Raw genomic sequence first — 22,481 nt, 5'->3', positions numbered from 1 at the left:
GCAGATTCTCCCGAACAGTTTTGCTCTACAACCCCCACTAGTGTCACAGGACTCGTCTGAAGGTTATCCATAGAAACTAATGGAAGTATGGAGGTAGTTTTGTGCCATCAAAAATAAAGGGTTACATTTCTGTGTCCAAAATAACAAAAATTATTCTTGAGCTTTCTTATATATCCTAGATATAGGACAGATACTTCAAAACCTTATTCCTTATGACACATTTTTTTAATGTATTTTTTTGCCAATTATTAATGTTTTATTCAATGCAGTTCTTTGGGCTATATTAGTAAAGGCCAAATTCAATATTTCATCAAATCATTTTTTAAATATTTGTTTTTATACCTAAAAGGAGTCCTAAAATGCAAAATCTAATAGTTAAATGATCCATGGTATGACCATCTCAAAACAATTCCATGTGCTCCATTTTCATGTGCCAATGCTGTTTACATTTGTTGGATGACGTGAAAATAGAGCTCTTTGGCCACGCACACCAGTGGTAGGCTTAGCATCGAAATGAGAATACATGAGCCGAAAATAACCCCATACCTACTGTTAAATATGGTGGTGGATATTTGATGTTATGGGGCTATTTTGCTTCCATTGGTCCTGGGGCCCTTGCTAAAGCAAACAGCATCATGAACTTTACCCAGTACCGGGAAATTAAATCAAGGATCTTGATGGAGGAATGGTCTAAGATCAACTCATAAAACATTTTCTGAAAAAGCTCAGGGGCATTATACTCGCAAGGTGAAAAAAGAAATACTTGTTCACAAAATGTCATTCTCTGAGCAATTGTATTAGTATAAAATAATATAATTTCCTCATTGTTTTGAACATACAATATAGCTCAGTATTTCAATTCTTTATTTGATAGCACTTTATAATAACTCCAGATAATAAAGCATTTATAATGGATTAATAAATAGTTTATTCAATATTTATTAATAATTATTCCCTCATTTGGAAATGTTAGTAACCTAGTTATTCACACATTTCTATTGAAGTATTTAATAATTATTAATAAGATCATTCATAAGATGTTTAATATAGGTCTTTATAAACCATGTACTTATCATTAGTTAAGTGTTTTTGCATGGCTTCATCTACTTCATAAATTCTTTATAAATGTTTTGAGTGACCAGTGTAATGTCTCACAAAAACATGGACATGCCATTGGTAGACATTCCAGCAGTACCTGATGTTACTTAAGATCTCAAAATGAACATAACAATGGCTAATCAATAAGCACCCATGTTTAAGAAAATAAAGTGCATTCGGAAAGTATTCAGACCCCTTCCCTTATGTATTCCAGGTCTCCGGGTTCCCTTATGGAGTTCCAGGTCTCCGGCAGCCTCTGGAACTGCCGATCTGCGGCCAACAAGGCAGAGTTCATCTCAGCCTATGCTTCCCTCCAGTCCCTCAACTTCTTGGCACTGACGGAAACATGGATTACCACAGATAACACTGCTACTCCTACTGCTCTCTCCTCGTCTGCCCACGTGTTCTCGCACACCCCGAGAGCTTCTGGTCAGCGGGGTGGTGGCACTGGGATCCTCATCTCTCCCAAGTGGACATTCTCTCTTTCTCCCCTGACCCATCTGTCTATCGCCTCCTTTGAATTCCATGCTGTCACAGTTACCAGCCCTTTAAAGCTTAACATCCTTATCATTTATCGCCCTCCAGGTTCCCTTGGAGAGTTCATCAATGAGCTTGACGCCTTGATAAGTTCCTTTCCTGAGGATGGCTCACCTCTCACAGTTCTGGGTGACTTTAACCTCCCCACGTCTACCTTTGACTCATTCCTCTCTGCCTTCTTCTTTCCACTCCTCTCCTCTTTTGACCTCACCCTCTCACCTTCCCCCCCTACTCACAAGGCAGGCAATACGCTTGACCTCATCTTTACTAGATGCTGCTCTTCCACTAATCTCATTGCAACTCCCCTCCAAGTCTCCGACCACTACCTTGTATCCTTTTCCCTCTCGCTCTCATCCAACACTTCCCACTCTGCCCCTACTCGGATGGTATCGCGCCATCCCAACCTTCGCTCTCTCTCCTCCGCTACTCTCTCCTCTTCCATCCTATCATCTCTTCCCTCTGCTCAAACCTTCTCCAACCTATCTCCTGATTCTGCCTCCTCAACCCTCCTCTCCTCCCTTTCTGCATCCTTTGACTCTCTATGTCCCCTATCCTCCAGGCCGGCTCGGTCCTCCCCTCCTGCTCCGTGGCTCGACGACTCATTGCGAGCTCACAGAACAGGGCTCCGGGCAGCCGAGCGGAAATGGAGGAAAACTCGCCTCCCTGCGGACCTGGCATCCTTTCACTCCCTCCTCTCTACATTTTCCTCTTCTGTCTCTGCTGCTAAAGCCACTTTCTACCACTCTAAATTCCAAGCATATGCCTCTAACCCTAGGAAGCTCTTTGCCACCTTCTCCTCCCTCCTGAATCCTCCTCCCCCCCCCCCCCCTCCTCCCTCTCTGCGGATGACTTCGTCAACCATTTTGAAAAGAAGGTCGACGACATCCGATCCTCGTTTGCTAAGTCAAACGACACCGCTGGTTCTGCTCACACTGCCCTACCCTGTGCTTTGACCTCTTTCTCCCCTCTCTCTCCAGATGAAATCTCGCATCTTGTGACGGCCGGCCGCCCAACAACCTGCCCGCTTGACCCTATCCCCTCCTCTCTTCTCCAGACCATTTCCGGAGACCTCCTCCCTTACCTCACCTCGCTCATCAACTCATCCTTGACCGCTGGCTACGTCCCTTCCGTCTTCAAGAGAGCGAGAGTTGCACCCCTTCTGAAAAAACCTACACTCGATCCCTCCGATGTCAACAACTACAGACCAGTATCCCTTCTTTCTTTTCTCTCCAAAACTCTTGAACGTGCCGTCCTTGGCCAGCTCTCCTGCTATCTCTCTCAGAATGACCTTCTTGATCCAAATCAGTCAGGTTTCAAGACTAGACATTCAACTGAGACTGCTCTTCTCTGTGTCACGGAGGCGCTCCGCACTGCTAAAGCTAACTCTCTCTCCTCTGCTCTCATCCTTCTAGACCTATCGGCTGCCTTTGATACTGTGAACCATCAGATCCTCCTCTCCACCCTCTCCGAGTTGGGCATCTCCGGCGCGGCCCACGCTTGGATTGCGTCCTACCTGACAGGTCGCTCCTACCAGGTGGCGTGGCGAGAATCTGTCTCCGCACCACGTGCTCTCACCACTGGTGTCCCCCAGGGCTCTGTTCTAGGCCCTCTCCTATTCTCGCTATACACCAAGTCACTTGGCTCTGTCATATCCTCACATGGTCTCTCCTATCATTGCTATGCAGACGACACACAATTAATCTTCTCCTTTCCCCCTTCTGATGACCAGGTGGCGAATCGCATCTCTGCATGTCTGGCAGACATATCAGTGTGGATGACGGATCACCACCTCAAGCTGAACCTCGGCAAGACGGAGCTGCTCTTCCTCCCGGGGAAGGACTGCCCGTTCCATGATCTCGCCATCACGGTTGACAACTCCATTGTGTCCTCCTCCCAGAGCGCTAAGAACCTTGGCGTGATCCTGGACAACACCCTGTCGTTCTCAACTAACATCAAGGCGGTGACCCGTTCCTGTAGGTTCATGCTCTACAACATTCGCAGAGTACGACCCTGCCTCACACAGGAAGCGGCGCAGGTCCTAATCCAGGCACTTGTCATCTCCCGTCTGGATTACTGCAACTCGCTGTTGGCTGGGCTCCCTGCCTGTGCCATTAAACCCCTACAACTCATCCAGAACGCCGCAGCCCGTCTGGTGTTCAACCTTCCCAAGTTCTCTCACGTCACCCCGCTCCTCCGCTCTCTCCACTGGCTTCTCTCCACAGTTGAAGCTCGCATCCGCTACAAGACCATGGTGCTTGCCTACGGAGCTGTGAGGGGAATGGCACCTCCGTACCTTCAGGCTCTGATCAGGCCCTACACCCAAACAAGGGCACTGCGTTCATCCACCTCTGGCCTGCTCGCCTCCCTACCTCTGAGGAAGTACAGTTCCCGCTCAGCCCAGTCAAAACTGTTCGCTGCTCTGGCACCCCAATGGTGGAACAAACTCCCTCACGACGCCAGGTCAGCGGAGTCAATCACCACCTTCCGGAGACACCTGAAACCCCACCCCTTTAAGGAATACCTAGGATAGGATAAAGTAATCCTTCTAACCCCCCCCCCCCCCCCCTTAAAAGATTTAGATGCACTATTGTAAAGTGGTTGTTCCACTGGATATCATAAGGTGAATGCACCAATTTGTAAGTCGCTCTGGATAAGAGCGTCTGCTAAATGACTTAAATGTAAATGTAAATGTATTCAGACCCCTTCCCTTAAAATGAAGTGTTCATGATTAATCTACACACAATACCTCATAATGACAAAGCAAAAACTGTTTTTTATACATTTGAGCAAATGTATAAAAAAACTAAAACAGAAATACCTTATTTACATAAGTATTCAGACCCTTTGCTATGAGACTCGAAATTGAGCTCAGGTGCATCCTGTTTCCAATTAACATACTTGAGATGATTCTACAACTTGATTGGAGTACACCTGTGGTAAATTCAATTGATTGGACAAGACTTGGAAAGTCACACACCTGTCTATGTAAGGTACCACAGTTGACAGTGCATGTCAGAGCAAAAACCAAGCAATGAGGTCGAAGGAATTATCCGTAGAGCTCCGAGACAGGATTGTGCAAGGCACAGCTCTGCGGAAGGGTAGCAAAACATTTCAGCAGCATTGAAGGTCCCCAAGAGTTTGGAACCATCAAGACTCTTCTAGAGCTGGCCTCCCGGCCAAACTGAACAATCGGGGGAGAAGGTCCTCGGTCAGGAAGGTGACCAAGATCCCGATGGTCACTCTGACAGAGCTCCAGAGTTCCTATGTGGCGATGGGAGAACCTTCCAGAAGGACAACCATCTTTGCAGCACTCTACCAATCAGGCCTTTATGTTAGAGTGGCCAAATTGAATCCACTCCTCAGTAAAACGCACATGACAGCCCACTTGGAGTTTGCCAAAAGACACCTAAAGACTCATTTATTTATTTTATCCCTCATTCAACTTTTTCACTCCGGACGCTTTATCTGGACATGGTTAGTCAGCACCTTCAACAGCCGAAGCTAAGTACTAACATTAACATGATGCCTTCTAATTGCAGTCGCTGTACTTATAATATACAGGAGAACGATCGCCTTACGGCAAGGATAGCTGTGCTGCAAGCCCAGCTTCAGACGCAATCGTTAGGCAAGGGTAATTTCAGTGTAGGAAAGGATGAAACAGCGTCTGTGCCACCAGTAAGTACAGATAGTAGTATAAATCCCCTCGCACAGTCCCCTCAGCCGGACAACTTTCTCATGGCTTCTGGAGGGAAATGCTGTAGGAATGCTCAACTGGTGTCGCTCATTCAGTCGACAGAAATTTTCAACCGGTTTTCCCCATTAAGTAGCGAGTCGGAGTCTGAGGCCGAGTCTTCTCTTGTCTCTACTCCTCCCGTTACGGGGTCTGAGACGCCGAAGCTTCCCACCATTAGCTCTGACAAATTGAAAACCCTAGTCATTGGCGACTCCATTACCCGCAGTATTAGACTTAAAACGAATCACCCAGCGATCATACACTGTTTACCAGGGGGCAGGGCTCCCGACGTTAATCTGAAGATGGTGCTGGCTAAAGCTAAAACTGGCGAGTGTAGAGAGTATAGAGATATTGTTATCCACGTCGGCACCAACGATGTTAGGATGAAACAGTCAGAGGTCACCAAGCGCAACATAGCTTCAGCATGTAAATCAGCTAGAAAGATGTGTCGGCATCGAGTAATTGTCTCTGGCCCCCCTCCCAGTTAGGGGGAGTGATGAGCTCTACAGCAGAGTCTCACAACTCAATCGCTGGTTGAAAACTGTTTTCTGCCCCTCCCAAAAGATAGAATTTGTAGATAATTGGCCCTCTTTCTGGGACTCACCCACAAACAGGACCAAGCCTGGCCTGCTGAGGAGTGACGGACTCCATCCTAGCTGGAGGGGTGCTCTCATCTTATCTACCAACATAGACAGGGCTCTAACTCCTCTAGCTCCACAATGAAATAGGGTGCAGGCCAGGCAGCAGGCTGTTAGCCAACCTGCCAGCTTAGTGGAGTCTGCCACTAGCATAGTCAGTGTAGTCAGCTCAGCTATCCCCATTGAGACTGTGTCTGTGCCTCGACCTAGGTTGGGCAAAACTAAACATGGCGGTGTTCGCCTTAGCAATCTCACTAGGATAAAGACCTCCTCCATTCCTGCCATTATTGAAAGATATCGTGATACCTCACATCTCAAAATAGGGCTACTTAATGTTAGATCCCTCACTTCAAAGGCAGTTATAGTCAATGAACTAATCACTGATCATAATCTTGATGTGATTGGCCTGACTGAAACATGGCTTAAGCCTGATGAATTTACTGTGTTAAATGAGGCCTCACCTCCTGGTTATACTAGTGACCATATCCCCCGTGCATCCCGCAAAGGCGGAGGTGTTGCTAACATTTACGATAGCAAATTTCAATTTACAAAAAAAAATGACGTTTTCGTCTTTTGAGCTTCTAGTCATGAAATCTATGCAGCCTACTCAATCACTTTTTATAGCTACTGTTTACAGGCCTCCTGGGCCATATACAGCGTTCCTCACTGAGTTCCCTGAATTCCTTTCGGACCTTGTAGTCATAGCAGATAATATTCTAATTTTTGGTGATTTTAATATTCATATGGAAAAGTCCACAGACCCACTCCAAAAGGCTTTTGGAGCCATTATCGACTCAGTGGGTTTTGTCCAACATGTCTCTGGACCTACTCACTGCCACAGTCATACTCTGGACCTAGTTTTGTCCCATGGAATAAATGCTGTGGATCTTAATGTTTTTCCTCATAATCCTGGACTATCGGACCACCATTTTATTACGTTTGCAATCGCAACAAATAATCTGCTCAGACCCCAACCAAGGAGCATCAAAAGTCGTGCTATAAATTCTCAGACAACACAAAGATTTCTTGATGCCCTTCCAGACTCCTTCTGCATACCCAAGGACGTCAGAGGACAAAAATCAGTTAACCACCTAACTGAGGAACTCAATTTAACCTTGCGCAATACCCTAGATGCAGTTGCACCCCTAAAAACTAAAAACATTTGTCATAAGAAACTAGCTCCCTGGTATACAGAAAATACCCGAGCTCTGAAGCAAGCCTCCAGAAAATTGGAACGGAAATGGCGCCATACCAAACTGGAAGTCTTCCGACTAGCTTGGAAAGACAGTACCGTGCAGTATCGAAGAGCCCTCACTGCTGCTCGATCATCCTACTTTTCCAACTTAATTGAGGAAAATAAGAACAATCCATGCTTTGTTACTTCTAGGTTAGACTACTGCAATGCTCTACTTTCCGGCTACCCGGATAAAGCACTAAATAAACTTCAGTTAGTGCTAAATACGGCTGCTAGAATCCTGACTAGAACCAAGAAATGTGATCATATTACTCCAGTGCTAGCTTCCCTACACTGGCTTCCTGTTAAGGCAAGGGCTGATGTCAAAGTTTTACTGTTAACCTATAAAGCGTTACATGGGCTTGCTCCTACCTATCTTTCCGAGTTGGTCCTGCCGTACATACCTACACGTACGCTACGGTCACAAGACGCAGGCCTCCTAATTGTCCCTAGAATTTCTAAGCAAACAGCTGGAGGCAGGGCTTTCTCCTATAGATCTCCATTTTTATGGAATAGTCTGCCTACCCATGTGAGAGACGCAGACTCGGTCTCAACCTTTAAGTCTTTACTGAAGACTTATCTCTTCAGTATGTCATATGATTGAGTGTAGTCTGGCCCAGGAGTGTGAAGGTGAACGGAAAGGCTCTGGAGCAACGAACCGCCCTTGCTGTCTCTGCCTGGCCGGTTCCCCTCTCTCCACTGGGATTCTCTGCCTCTAACTCTATTACAGGGGCTGAGTCACTGGCTTACTGGTGCTCTTTCATGCCGTCCCTAGGAGGGGTGCGTCACTTGAGTGGGTTGAGTTACTGACGTGATCTTCCTGTCTGGGTTGGCGCCCCCCCTTGGTTTGTGCTGTGGTGGAGATCTTTGTGGGCTATACTCGGCCTTGTCTCAGGATGGTAAGTTGGTGGTTGAAGATATCCCTCTAGTGGTGTGGGGGCTGTGCTTTGGCAAAGTGGGTGAGGTTATATCCTTCCTGTTTGGCCCTGTCCGGGGGTATCATTGGATGGGGCCACAGTGTATCCTGACCCCTCCTGTCTCAGCCTCCAGTATTTATGCTGCAGTAGTTTATGTGTCGGTCGGCAAGGGTCAGTTGGTTATATCTGGAGTACTTCTCCTGTCTTATCCGGTGTCCTGTGTGAATTTAAGTATGCTCTCTCTAATTCTCTCCTTCTCTCTTTCTTTCTCTCTCTCGGAGGACCTGAGCCCTAGGACCATGCGTCAGGACTACCGGGCATGATGACTCCTTGCTGTCCCCAGTCCACCTGCTGTTCCAGTTTCAACTGTTCTGCCTGCGGCTATGGAACCCTGACCTGTCCACCAGACGTGCTACCTGTCCCAGACCTGCTGTTTTCAACTCTCTAGAGACCGCAGGAGCGGTAGAGATACTCTTAATGATCAGCTATGAAAAGACAACTGACATTTACTCCTGATTATTATTTGACCATGCTGGTCATTTATGAACATTTGAACATCTTGGCCATGTTCTGTTATAATCTCCACCCGGCACAGCCAGAAGAGGACTGGCCACCCCTCATAGCCTGGTTCCTCTCTAGGTTTCTTCCTAGGTTTTGGCCTTTCTAGGGAGTTTTTCCTAGCCGCCGTGCTTCTACACCTGCATTGCTTGCTGTTTGGGGTTTTAGGCTGGGTTTCTGTACAGCACTTCGAGATATTAGCTGATGTACGAAGGGCTATATAAAATAAACTTGATTTGATTTGATGATTTATTTAACCCTTACTTTACCAGGTAAGTTGACTGAGAACACATTCTCATTTACAGCAACAACCTGGGGAATAGTTACAGGGGAAATTAGGAAAGAGCCAATTGTAAACTGGGGATGATTAGGTGGCCATGATAGTATGAAGGCCAGATTGGAAATTTAGCCAGTACACCAGGGTTAACACCCCTACTCTTACGATAAGTGCCACGGGATCTTTAGTGACCACAGAGAGTCAGGACACCTGTTTAACGTCCCATCCAAAAGACAGCACCCTACACAGGGCAATGTCCCCAATCGCCGGGAGATTGGGAGATTTTTTTGGACCAGAGGAAAGGGCACTTTCTACTGGCCCTCCAACACCACTTCCAGCAGAATCTGGTCTCCCATCCAGCGACTGACCAGCACCAACCCTGCTTAGCTATCGAGGCAAAGATGAATGGAACAAAGTACAGAGGGATCCTTGATGAAAACCTGCTCCAGAGCGCTCAGGACCTCAGACTGGGGCGAAGGTTCACCTTCCAACAGGACAACAACCCTAAGCACACAGCCAAGACAACGCAAGAGCGGTTTCGGGACAAGTCTCTGAATGTCCTTGAGTGGCCCAGTCAGAGTCCGGATTTGAACCTGATCGAACATCTCTGGAAAGACCTGAAATTAGCTGTACAGCGACACTCCCCATCCAACCTGACAGAGATTGAGAGGATCTGCAGAGAAGAATGGGAGAAACTCCCCGAATAAAAGTTTTCCAAGCTTGTAGCGTCATACTCAAGAAGAATCAAGGCTGTAATTGCCGCCAAAGGTGGTTCAACAAAGTAGTAAGTGTCTGAATACTTATGTAAATGTGATATTTCAGTTTTTTATGTTTAATACATTTGCACAAAAAAAACTGTTTTTGCATTGTCATTGTGGGGTGTTTTGTGTAGGATGAAGAGGGACAAAACTATTTAATACATTTTAGAATGAGGTTGTAACGTAACAATATGTGGAAAAAGTCAAGAGGTCTGAATACCCTCTATGTACGGTTCCACCTGCTTTATTAACTTTTAAAGTTGTTTTCTTTATGACAATACTTTGCATACATCATAAAGCCTTTCTTTGAGGGCCTAGTTATACCCTAACACAGTGGTGTTAGAAAACTCCTGGTTTACAGGCCACATCGAGCCTGCAAGTCACATTATGCTGGCTTGCAAAGTGATGTGTAATTCCTATTGGCATCCAGACAGAATTAGGGTATCCAATAAATCCCCCGCAACCCGGATTCACAATGAATGCCAAGCTAAGGGAATTGAAAAGTGAGATTACATCAATCATTTCAACTGGAACAACAATCTCAGTAACAACTAACAGATTGGAAAAATGTATGTCATATACAGTATCACTGTGTAGCATAAAATGTATCAACCAATCAATGTACATACAAAAACACATATATTACACAGAAAATCACCCTGCAATAGAGCATCCTGGGAAATATGATAAATGGTTCTATGTAGAACCCTTCTTGCCATCTAAAGAATCCCTCTTGCCTTCCAAATAATAATTCAAGAACCATTTCCTCCAAAAATGGTTCTTAGGATGTTAAAGGTTCTAGGTAGAACCCTTTGCCTTACAAAGAACCATTGTCTTCCAAAAAGGAATCTTTAGATCAAAACAGTTCTTGGTAGAACCCTGATCCTCCTCAAAGAACCCTTTGGAACCATTTTTTCTAAGAGTGCATACCTTACTTCATTGTTAAATAACAGACATACGAGTCACCAGACCTGATCACAGGAATGGCTAACTCTGGAGATCCCTTCCATCTCCACTGAGTTTGCTAGATCTGCTTTCAGTTTTCATCACCTTACACGTGTAATGATATCCAAAGCACTTTAACATTTGAGGAATAGGATCCTCTAGGGTACATTTCTACTGAAGAAGAAATGTGTACAATATATTAACCTTTCAGTGATACCCATCCCGGATCCGGGAGCATCCTCATCAAAAAAGCTGACTAGCATAGCCTAGCCTAACGGGACAGGGATATCATATAATATAATTTCATCAAATCACAAGTCCAATAGAGCAAATGAAAGATAAACATCTTGTGAATCCAGCCATCATTTCCGATTTTTAAAATGTTTTACAGCGAAAACACAATATGTATTTATATTAGCTAACCACAATAGCCAAACACACAACGGCATGTTTTCACCATGTTTCCACCGCATAGGTAGCTTTCACAAAACCCAGAAATAGAGATAAAATGAATCACTAACCTTGAACAACTTCATCAGATGACAGTCTTATAACATCATGTTATACAATACATTTATGTTTTGTTCGAAAATGTGCATATTTGAGGTATAAATCGTAGTTTTACATTGCAGCCACCATCACAAATAGCACCAAAGCAGCCAGAATAATTACAGAGAGCAACGTGAAATACATAAATACTCATCATAAAACATTTGAAGAATACATGGTGTACAGCAAATGAAAGATAAACATCTTGTGAATCCAGCCAATATTTCAGATTTTTTAAGTGTTTTACAGCGAAAACACAATATATAATTATATTAGCTTACCACAATAGCTAAACACACAAAGCTATTTATTCACCGCCAACATAGCTTTCACAAAAAACAGCAATAGAGATAAAATGAATCACTAACCTTTGGACAACTTCATCAGATGACAGTCTTATAACATCATGTTATACAATACATTTATGTTTTGTTCGAAAATGTGCATATTTATAGCTGCAAATCGTGGTTATACATTGTGAATACGTAGCAACAATTCACCTAATCTCCGGAGATATTTTGGACAGTCACCTAATCTAATCAAAGAACTCATCATAAACTTTACATAAAAATACGTGTTGTATGGCAAATGAAAGATACACTGGTTCTTAATGCAACCGCTGTGTTAGATTTTTTAAAATAACTTTACTACAACATACAAAATGCATTATTGTGAGACAGCGCTCACCTATTCTCCGCCGTGTTGGAGCCAACATATTCCACAAAAATACGAAATAACATCATAAATATTCTCCTACTTTTGCTGATCTTCCATCAGAATGTTGTGCAAGGAGTCCTAGGTCCAGAATAAATCATTGTTTGGTTTTAGAATGTCCATTTCTTCTGTCGAATTAGCAACTTTGGCTAGCATTGTGGAGCGCACGTGTCCATCTATTGGCGCATGGAACGAAAAATTTCAAAATTCCCAATAAACGTCGAATAAACTGGTCAAACTCGGTTGAAAATCCTACTTTATGATGTTCTTCTCATACGTATCCAATAAAATGAGAGCCGGAACAATTCGTAGTGTATACCGAACGCTTTTCAGAAGACAATGTGAGGTTCCCCGGCGCGCAGCTGAATACTGACGATAGGGCGGACCTGTCACTCCAAAAGCTCTTATTCGGCCTCACATCAAGCTAGACACCCCATTCAACCTTCCACTGCCTGTTGACATCTAGTGGAAGGCGTATGAAGTGCATACAGATCCATAAATAAAAGCCAGTTGAATAGGCAGGCCCTGACACAGAGCCTCATTTTCAGAATTTTCACTTCCTGTATGGAAGTTTGCTGCCAAATGAGTTCTGTTTTACTCACAGATATAATTCAAACAGTTTTAGAAACTTCAGAGTGTTTTCTATCCAATAGTAATAATAATATGCATATTGTATGATCTAGAACAGAGTACGAGGCCGTTTAATTTGGGCACGATTTTTCCCAAAGTGAAAACAGCGCCCCCCTATTCACAAGAAAAGGACTGGTCAAACCCTAGCATAGATAGCAACCAAACAACAACACCCATTGGACTAAGGACTGCTTATTCCTATGACATTCCATTTGGCCTTTGCGACATCATGTGTCTCCAATGATGAAAAATCAACTAAAATATTGATTCTATACACTCTTAGAAAAAAAGGGTTCCAAAATGGTTTTCTGCTGTCTCCAAAGGATAACCATTTTTGGTTCCAGGGAGAACCTTTTATAGTTCCACATACAACCATTTTGGGTTCCATGTAGAGCCCTCTGTGGAAAGGATCCTAAATGGAACCCAAAAGGGTTCTACCTGGAACCAAAAGGTTCTCAGTAAGTGTTAAGGATAATATGAATATAGAAAGTGCTTACCATATGGAGTGAATATGGCAGAAGTCCAGCGCAGAGATTATCTGTCTGAAGAACTTCCTGGCCTCCTTGGGTGTTAACCGTCCCTTCTTTACCAGGTAGTCAAAGAGCTCTCCCCCTGAGACGTGCTCTAACACCAGATACCTGGGAGGTGGGGGGGACAGAGTAATTAGAAAGGTGAATTAAATAAGTGAGACTGAAAAAGTAAGAGGGAAGAAAGAAGGAAAGAAAGTAAAAAATTAAGAAGAGAGAGAGAATTAAGAAGTGGGAGCTTTTTTAAACATCACACTTGAGAGACATCCAAAGGATCAATGTTTTCCTCTGGGACACTATTCAAAGAAAACAGAAAGGAAAACACCACAGAGTGCTGCTCATACTCCCAGAATATATTTATTTACAACGTTTCGACCCTTAGATCTTCATCAGGCATCTGTGATGTGGCAGGGCTTGCAAACCATTACAGACTACAAAGGGAAGCACAGCCAAGAGCTGCCCAGTGATACTAGCCTACCAGACGAGCTATATTACTTCTATACTCACTTCAAGGCAAGTAACACTGAAACATGCATGAGAGCATCAGCTGTTCCAGACGACTGTGTGATCACGCTCTTCGCAGCCGATGTGAATATGACCTTTAAACAGGTCAACATTCACAAGGCCGCAGTGCCAGAAGGATTACCAGGACGTGTACTCCGAGCAAGCGCTGACTAACTAGCAACTGTCTTCACTGACATTTTCAACCTCTCCCTGTCTGAGTCGGTAATACCAACATGTTTCAAGCAGACCACCATAGTCCCTGTGCCAAAGAAAACTGAGGTACCATGCCTAAATGACTACCGACCCTTAGCACTCACGTCTGTAGCCATGAAGTGCTTTGAAAGGCTGGTCATGGGTCACATCAACACCAGTATCCCAGAAAACCTACACCCACTCCAATTTGCATACCACCCCAACAGATCCACAGATGATGCATCTCTATTGCACTCCACACTGCCCTTTCCCACCTGGACAAAAAGGAACACCTATGTGATAATGCTATTCATTGACAACAGCTCAGTGTTCAACACCATAGTGGCCTCAAAGCTAATCACTAAGCTAAGGACCCTGGGACTAAACACCTCCCTCTGCAACTGGATCCTGGACTTCCTGAGGGGCCGCCCCAGGTGGTAAGGGTAGGTAACAACACATTCGCCACGCTGATCCTCAACACAGTGGCCCCTCAGGGGTGCGTGCTCAGTCCCCTCTTGTACTCCCTGTTCACTCATGACTACATGGCCAGGCACGACTCCAACACCATCATTAAGTTTGCCGATGACACAACAGTGGTAGGCCTGATCACCGACAACAACGAGACAGCCTATATGGAGGAGGTCAGAGACCTGACCGTGTGGTGCAGGGACAACATCCTCTCCCTCAACGTGATCAAGACAAAGGAGATGATTGTGGACTACAGGAAAAAGAGGACTGAGCACACCCCCATTCTCATCGACGGGGCTGTAGTGGAGCCCGTTGAGAGCTTCAAGTTCCTTGGTGTCCACATCAACAACAAACTAACATGGTCCAAGCACACCAAGACATTTGTGAAGAGGGCAAGACAAAATCTATTCCCCCTCGGGAGACTAAAAACATTTGTCATGGGTCCTGAGATCCTCAAAAGGTTCTACAGCTGCACCATCGAGAGCGTCCTGACTGGTTGCATCACCGCCTGGTATGCTCGGCCTCCGACCGCAAGGCACTACAGAGGGTAATCGGTACGGCCCAGTACATCACTGGGGCCAAGCTTCCTGCCATCCAGGACCTCTATACCAGGCGGTGTCAGAGGAAGGCCCTAAACATTGTAAAGTCTCCAGCCACCCTAGTCATAGACTGTTCTCTCTGCTACTGCACGGCAAGTGGTACCGGTACTTGGAGTGCCAAGTCTAGGTCCAAGAGGATTCTAAACAGCTTCTACCTCCAAGCCAAAAGACTCCTGAACATCTAGTCAAATGGCTACCCAGACTACTTGCATTGCCCCCCCGTCTTTTAAACTGCTGCTACTCTCTGTTATTATCTATACATAGTGTATATAGCCTCGCTATTGTTATTTTACTGCTGCTCTTCAATTATTTGTTATTTTTATTTCTTATTATTTATTTCTTATTCTTATTATTATTTTTTTTACTTATTCGGGAGAATGTCAGGCCATCCGTCTGTGAGCTGAAGCTGAAGCTGAAGCGCAGCTGGGTCATGCAGCAAGACAATGATCCAAAACACACAATCAAGTCTACATGAAAATGGTTCAAAAGAAACAAATTTGAAGTTTTGGAAGTCCAGACCTAATCCCAATTGAGATGTTGTGGCAGGAGTTGAAACGAGCAGTTGAAAACCCACAAATGTCGCTGAGTTAAAGCAGTTCCGCATGTAAGACCTGGGCTCTCGAGTGGCGCAGCGGTCAAAGGCACTGCATCTCAGTGCAAGAGGCATCACTACAGTCCCTGGTTTGAATCCAGACTTCATCACATCTGGCTGTGATTGGGAGTCCCATAGGGCTGTGCACAAATTGCCGTGGTAGGCTGTCATTGTAGATAAGAATTTGTTCTTAACTGACTTGCCTAGTTAAATTTAAACAATAATGTAAAAAAAGGACTGCACCAAAAATCCTCCACAGCGATGTGAGAGACTGATCAACAACTACAGGAAGCATTTGGTTGCAGTCATTGCAGCTAAAGGTGGCTAACGAGTTATTGAGTGTAAGGAGGCAAATACTTTTACAAACAGGGGAATTGGGTGTTGCTTAACTAAAGATCCGCCCCTTTTTTCAAGCACACCAAGTTCCAGTTCCATTATCATGTAGAACATGGTGTATAAATACTCGGTGTAGTCCTATTTGGCCTTTAAGCCCCATTGAGGACGTATTCAATCTGGTGGAGTAAGCAAAGCCTGTGTCTGAAATGGCACCCTATTCCCTACATTGTGCACAACTGAGTCCTATTGGTTCTGGTCAAAAGTATAGCGAATAGGGTGCCATTTCGGACTTATATGAGTCCTCTGGAGAATACAGCTTCAGCACCAGACTGATGGACCTGCCACTCACCATAGCTAATATTAGATAATGTGTGTGTGTGGTGTGTGTGTACGTGTTAGTGTTTGTCTGTGCATGCACAAGTTTGGACGCATGGGTGTATGGTGTATGTGTGTGTGTTGCTGGACCAGACTGATGAGGGTGTCACTCTCCGTGGTTAATGTTCGCTAACGCAGTGCTGTCATTGACTGTGTCGCAAATGTCACTCTGTTCTTTATTAAGACCACTTATTTTCACCAGGGCTCGTAGAGTTCTGGTCAAAAGTAATGCACTGTATAGGGAATAGGGTGCCATTTGTGAGGCAGACTCTGATAAGCCTGTCGTAGTGTTTACATAATAGAGGGTTTCTGGCCCTATTAGCAAACTCTCAAACGAGCATGAATAAACGACTAGCTTCACTCTAATGTGCCATCTACCCTTCTGTCACATTCAGTGTTGCCGGTAACCAATCAGGATGGTTTGCTTTGATCTCCGAGGGCAGAGCCTAACAGAAAGGGTTAGCCCTAATTGGCTGTTTGGCTGTCAAGCTCAGAGGGTTTGATGTTGTTGACTGTCACGTGTTGGGGGAGACACACAGTTAATATCATTCGCTGTCATAATATCCACTATTATTACAGATGACTGGGACCGACACAATGGCTGGTGAAACAGGAAGTAGCCCCTGACTCTTACGGATGAAGAGGTGTGTCATTGTATCATGTGAAGTGGTGTATCATTTCTGCTATCTTCAATATTACAACACCAATACAATTACGAATTGGACGCTAAGTAGACTTCAGATGCTAATACCCTCCCCCGTGTAGGAACATAACAATTTGATTATGAATTCATAGAGGCGATAACGATACTCACAAGTATTTCTTATTTTCGTAGACGTCGTGCAGCTTTAGAACGTGAGGGTGTTCTATGAGCTTCAGAATCGCTATTTCCCGCTCAACCTGTAAGAGAAAAACAAAACACGGACACAAGAAAAACTAGTTTATCCTCCTCAAACCTACACAGGGGACCGACAACTGAGCACACAGGCTTCAGGGGTATGCTGCAGTTTGTTAAGAGCATCTGCTCTAAAATGTACTCGCTGTACATAATTCAAAACAATACTGTAGTACTGCTTCCACATACTGTAGGATTGATGGTATTTTGCCTGTAAAAAAAATGTTTATATGACCCCCTTACAAACATGCTCGTTTTCAGCACATTCTTGCCTGCATAAGCCTTCTCTACCTCCCGTGCGCATGCATGCCGGGGACGAGTGGTAGCTTAGTAGACCTACACTGTAAGACCTTTCTGTAATGTCAACAGTAAAACACTGTAGGATGCACAGTATAACACCATAAATGTGTTTTACAGCATTCATGCTGTAGATTGCACTGCATTATGGGTAACATGCTGAAAAATATTGTGTTTAACTGCCATTTGAAAGCCTCTAGTAAAAAATACTCTAAAATACTGTATTTCTTTATAGTAATAGCTTATGCTTACTGTAGATTCAAATGATCCATTTCAGGCGCCAACCTTATGCTGTCGGGTGAGACACATGAAGCTGAGGACTATTTTAGTAAATGTCTTCTTTAAGCGGCTGTGAGGTGGAAGAATATTTTCAGCAGCTGCTAGGTAGGTACCTTGCCTTGTCTATAAGTATATTAATTGCTAGCCAACATTGAACTACATACAGCTGGCTGGTAATACGATGTACCGGCAGGATAGAACAGCGGCGTCTGGTAAGACAAGGGGTGGCGGTCTATATATTTTTGTAAACAACAGCTGGTGCACGATATCTAAGGAAGTCTCGAGCTATTGCTCGCCTGAGGTAGAGTTTCTCATGATAAGCTGCAGACCACATTACCTATATTCATTGTAGCTGTTTACATACCACCACAGTCAGAGGCTGGCACTAACATAGCATTGTGTTAGTGCCAGACGCTGTATTCTGCCATTAGCAAACAAGAAAATGCTCACCCAGAAGCAGCGCACCTAGTTGCCGGGGACATTAATGCAGGGAAACTTAAATCAGTTTTACCAAATTTCTATCAGAATGTTAAATGTGCAACCAGAGGGAAAAGAACTCGGGACCACCTATACTCACACAGAGATGCGTGCAAAGCTCTCCCTTGCCCTCCATTTGGCAAATCTGACCATAATTCCATCCTCATGATTCCTGCTTATAAGCAAAAATTTAAGCAGGAAGCACCAGTGACTAGATCAATAAAAAAGTGTTCAGATGAAGCACATGCTAAGCTACAGGACGGTTTTGCTAGCACAGACTGGAATATGTTCCTAGATTCCTCTAATGGCATTGAGGAGTACACCACATCTGTCATTGGCTTCATCAATAAGTGCATCGATGACGTCGTCCCCACAGTGACCGTACGTACATTCCCCAACCAGAAGCCATAGATTACAGGCAGCATCCTCACTGAGCTAAAGGCTAGAGCTGCAACTGTCAAGGAGCGGAACTCTAACCCTGAGTCTTATAAGAAATCCCACTATGCCCTCCGACGAACCATAAAACAGACAAAGCATCAATACAGGACTAAGATCGAGTTGTACTACACCGTCTCTGATGCTCGTCGGATGAGGCAGGGCCTGCAATCCATTACAGACTACAAAGGGAAGCACAAGAGCTGCCCAGTGACACGAGCCTACCGGACGAGCTAAACTACTTCTACGCTTGCTTCGAGGCAAAAAACACTGAAACAGGAATGAGAGCACCAGCTGTACCGGATGACTGTGTGATCACGCTCTCCGTAGCCGATGTGAGTAAGGCCTTTAGACAGGTCAACATTCACAAGGCCGCAGGGCCAGATGGATTACCAGGACGTGTACTCCGAGCATCCACTGACTAACTAGCGAGTGTCTTCACTGACATTTTCAACCTCTCCCTGTCTGAGTCTGTAATACCAACATGTTTTAAGCAACCCACCATTGTGCCTGTGCCCAAGAACACTAAGGTAACCTGCCTAAATGACTACCGACCCATAGCACTCACGTATGTAGCCATGAAGTGCTTTGAAAGGCTGGTCAGGGCTCGCATCAATACCATCATCCCAGAAACCCTAGACCCACACCAATGTGCATTCCGCCAAAACAGATCCACAGCTGATGCAGTCTCTTTTGCACTCCACGCTGCACTTTCCCACCTGGACAAAAGGAACACCTATTTGAGAATGCTATTCATTGCCTACAGCTCAGCGTTCAACACCATAGTGCCCTCAAAGCTCATCAATAAGCTAAGGACCCTGGGACTTAACACCTCCCTCTGCAACTGGATCCTGGACTTCCTGAGGGGCCGCCCCAGGTGGTAAGTAACAACACTTCTGCCATGCTGATCCTCAACACAGTGGCCCCTCATGGGTGCGTGCTCAGCCCCCTCCTGTACTCCCTGTTCACTCATGACTGCACGGCCAGGCACTACTCCAACACCATCATTACATTTACCAATGACTCAACGGTGATAGGCCTGATCACTGACAACAACGAGATAGCCTATATGGAGGATGTCAGAGACCTGGCCCTGTGGTGCCAGGACAACAACCTCTCCCTCAACGTGATCAAGACAAAGGAGATGATTGTGGACTACAGGAAAAAGAGGACCGAGCATGCCCCCATTCCATCGACGGGGCTGCAGTGGAGCAGGATGAGAGCTTCAAGTTCCTTGGTGTCGACATCACCAACAAACTAACATGGTCCAAGCACAACATGACAGTCGTGAAGCGGGCACAATAAAACCTATTCCCCCTCAGGAGACTGAAAATATTTGGCATGGGTCCTCAGATCCTCAAAAGGTTCTACAGCTGCACCATCGAGAGCGTCCTGACTGGTTGCATCACTGCCTGGTATGGCAACTGCTCGGCTTCCGATTGCAAGGCACTACAGAGGCTAGTGCGAACAGCCCAGTACATAACTGGGGCCAAGCTTTTTGCCATCCAGGACCTCTATACCAGGCGGTGTCAGAGAAAGGCCCTAAACATTGTCAAAGACTCCAGCCACCCTAGTCATAGACTGTTCTCCCTGCTACCACACGTCAAGCGGTACCGGAGCGCCAAGTCTAGGTCCAAGAGGTTTCTAAACAGCTTCTACCCCCAAGCCATAAGACTCCTGAACATCTAGTCAAATGACTACCCAGACTATTCGCATTGCCCCCCCCCCCCCCCCCCCCACACCACTGCCACTCTCTGTTGTCATCTATACATAGTCACTTTAATTAACTCTACCTACATGTACATACTACCTCAACTAACCGGTGCCCCCTCACATTGACTCTGGACCGGCACACCTGTATATAATGTTATTTTTTACAGCTGGTCTTTAATTACTTGTTACTTTTATCTCTTATTCTTATCCGTATTTTTTTAAACTGCACTGTCGGTTAAGGGCTCGTAAGTAAGCATTTCACTGTTGTATTTGGCACATGTGACTAATACAATTTGATTTGATTTGAAATAGGGCTATCTTCTGTATACCAAATCTACCTTGTCACAACACAACTGATTGGCTCAAACGCATTAAGAAGGAAAGAAATTCCACAAATTAACTTTTAACAAGGCACAGCTGTTAATTGAAATGCATTCCAGGTGACTACCTCAATAAGCTGGTTGACAGAATGCCAAGAGTGTGCAAAGCTGTTATCAAGGCAAAGGGTGGCTACTTTGAAGAATCTCAAATATAACAAACATTTTGATTTGTTTAACACTTTTTTTGTTCACTACATATGTGTTATTTCATAGTGTTGATGTCTTCACTATTATTCTACAATTTTGAAAATAGTAAAAAATAAAGAAAAACCCTTGAATGAGTAGGTGTGTCCAAACTTTTGACTGGTACTGTATCTTCTTGTTACTTCTATTGTCAATTCTGTTGTTAATTCGTTTTTTAATGTTGTTACCAATTTTAATAAATATATTTTATGTACAAATGCATTGTTTCTCTTACATTTAGATTTCAGGTAGAATTTCACTGTAAATATACGGCATTACCCTGGCACCAGAGTTGGCAGCTTAATACTGTAATTTTGCTCTACAGTACTATTTTCCTTACTGCAAAACATTACAGCATCCCTGTAAATGTACAGCAAGGATGCCATAATATGTCTTTACAGTAAGTAAAATAGTACTGTAAAACATATTACAGCATCTCTCTGTAAAGCAAACATACAATATTAAGCTTGCCACTGTGGAGCCAGTATAATGCTGTGCATTTGCAGGGGAAAGTTTTACATTGTAGATGTGTGCAGATGTGGGTGGGTGTCTATTTTAACAAATCCATAGAAAATATACACTATAAAAAAGTAATAATTATTCATTAATTTAGGCAAGTCATCATAAACATTATTAGACTACAAAAAGGAAAGCCCAGTGTTTCCCGCAGATCAAGTATGCAGACATTTGTGTAGTCTTGAAGGATCTGGCACATTTTCTAGCTGGTGCTTGCATTGCCTTCCTTGTAGTTTTCCTTACAATATACTAACTTTGGACATGTGTGCGTTCCTATCAAAGGAATTGTCTTATTTTCTGTATATCGTGTTGTCGTGTCTACTGTATTATACAGTATGTATGTATGTATGTATGTATGTATGTATGTATGTATGTATGTAGCATAATATATTTACATCTTTATCCACGTTTTCAAGTAATGATTACAAATAATGCATTCTGATTATTGCATAGATTGTAATGGACACGTATGATGTGTGTAAAATACTTTTTTGAAGGTTGTAGTGATTATAATGAGCTAATGTTAATCTATTTGCCAGCTATGTGTGGCGCCATGTTTGTTGACATTATACAATGAATTCTGGGTGTCACGTAAACGTCTGTCAGACCAAAGATGTTATAATGAGGTGAAGGGAATTTTTCACTAATCTTTCAAGTAAACTTCAGGAAGTGAATGAAGGGATGTGAATGATCGTATACGACACACCCCCTTCAACATACACACTGCAAACAGACCAAACTCATCTTGTCTCCTCTTATTATCTTCGGTTAACGTGAAAAAAACAAACATGGCAGTGGCACAAACTACCTTTACTTGCGTTTTCTAGAAAGTGTTTAACTAAATTATTTAAATTAATGGTGAGCTCACCTGTGATGTATTGAAAAAATACATAGAATTAGTTATTAGCTAATTCATATTGTGGTTTCTGATTTATCTAATTATGACAGCTTGTGTTACGTCAATCATTCCTCAGTTAGCGCTAGGACTTATATACTTGTGTTCCCACATGTACTTCCTGTATTGATTTGTTGTTAATAAAAAATGTAAAAAATAATGTAGCCTACATTTTCCAGTCTGGATGATTATGTGCTGTCGCTACTGTGAATGTCTGAACATTGCATCCC

General features: G+C 44.0%; 1 protein-coding gene across 1 annotated transcript in view; it reads right to left on the bottom strand.

Moving 5' to 3' along the window:
• Positions 1-22,481, bottom strand: part of brsk2a (BR serine/threonine kinase 2a) — a 454,159-nt gene that overhangs the window by 140,092 nt on the left and 291,586 nt on the right. The window contains exons 3-4 of the mRNA XM_039017967.1: positions 16,996-17,081; positions 13,086-13,226 (exon numbers count right to left, since the gene is read on the bottom strand). Coding sequence (XP_038873895.1) covers positions 13,086-13,226; positions 16,996-17,081 — 227 coding nt within the window. The remainder of the gene's footprint in view (positions 1-13,085; positions 13,227-16,995; positions 17,082-22,481) is intronic.

The sequence above is a fragment of the Salvelinus namaycush genome, chromosome 21, assembly GCF_016432855.1.
Source record: "Salvelinus namaycush isolate Seneca chromosome 21, SaNama_1.0, whole genome shotgun sequence".
Taxonomy (NCBI): domain Eukaryota; kingdom Metazoa; phylum Chordata; class Actinopteri; order Salmoniformes; family Salmonidae; genus Salvelinus; species Salvelinus namaycush.
This window is presented reverse-complemented; position numbering and strand designations above follow the sequence as displayed.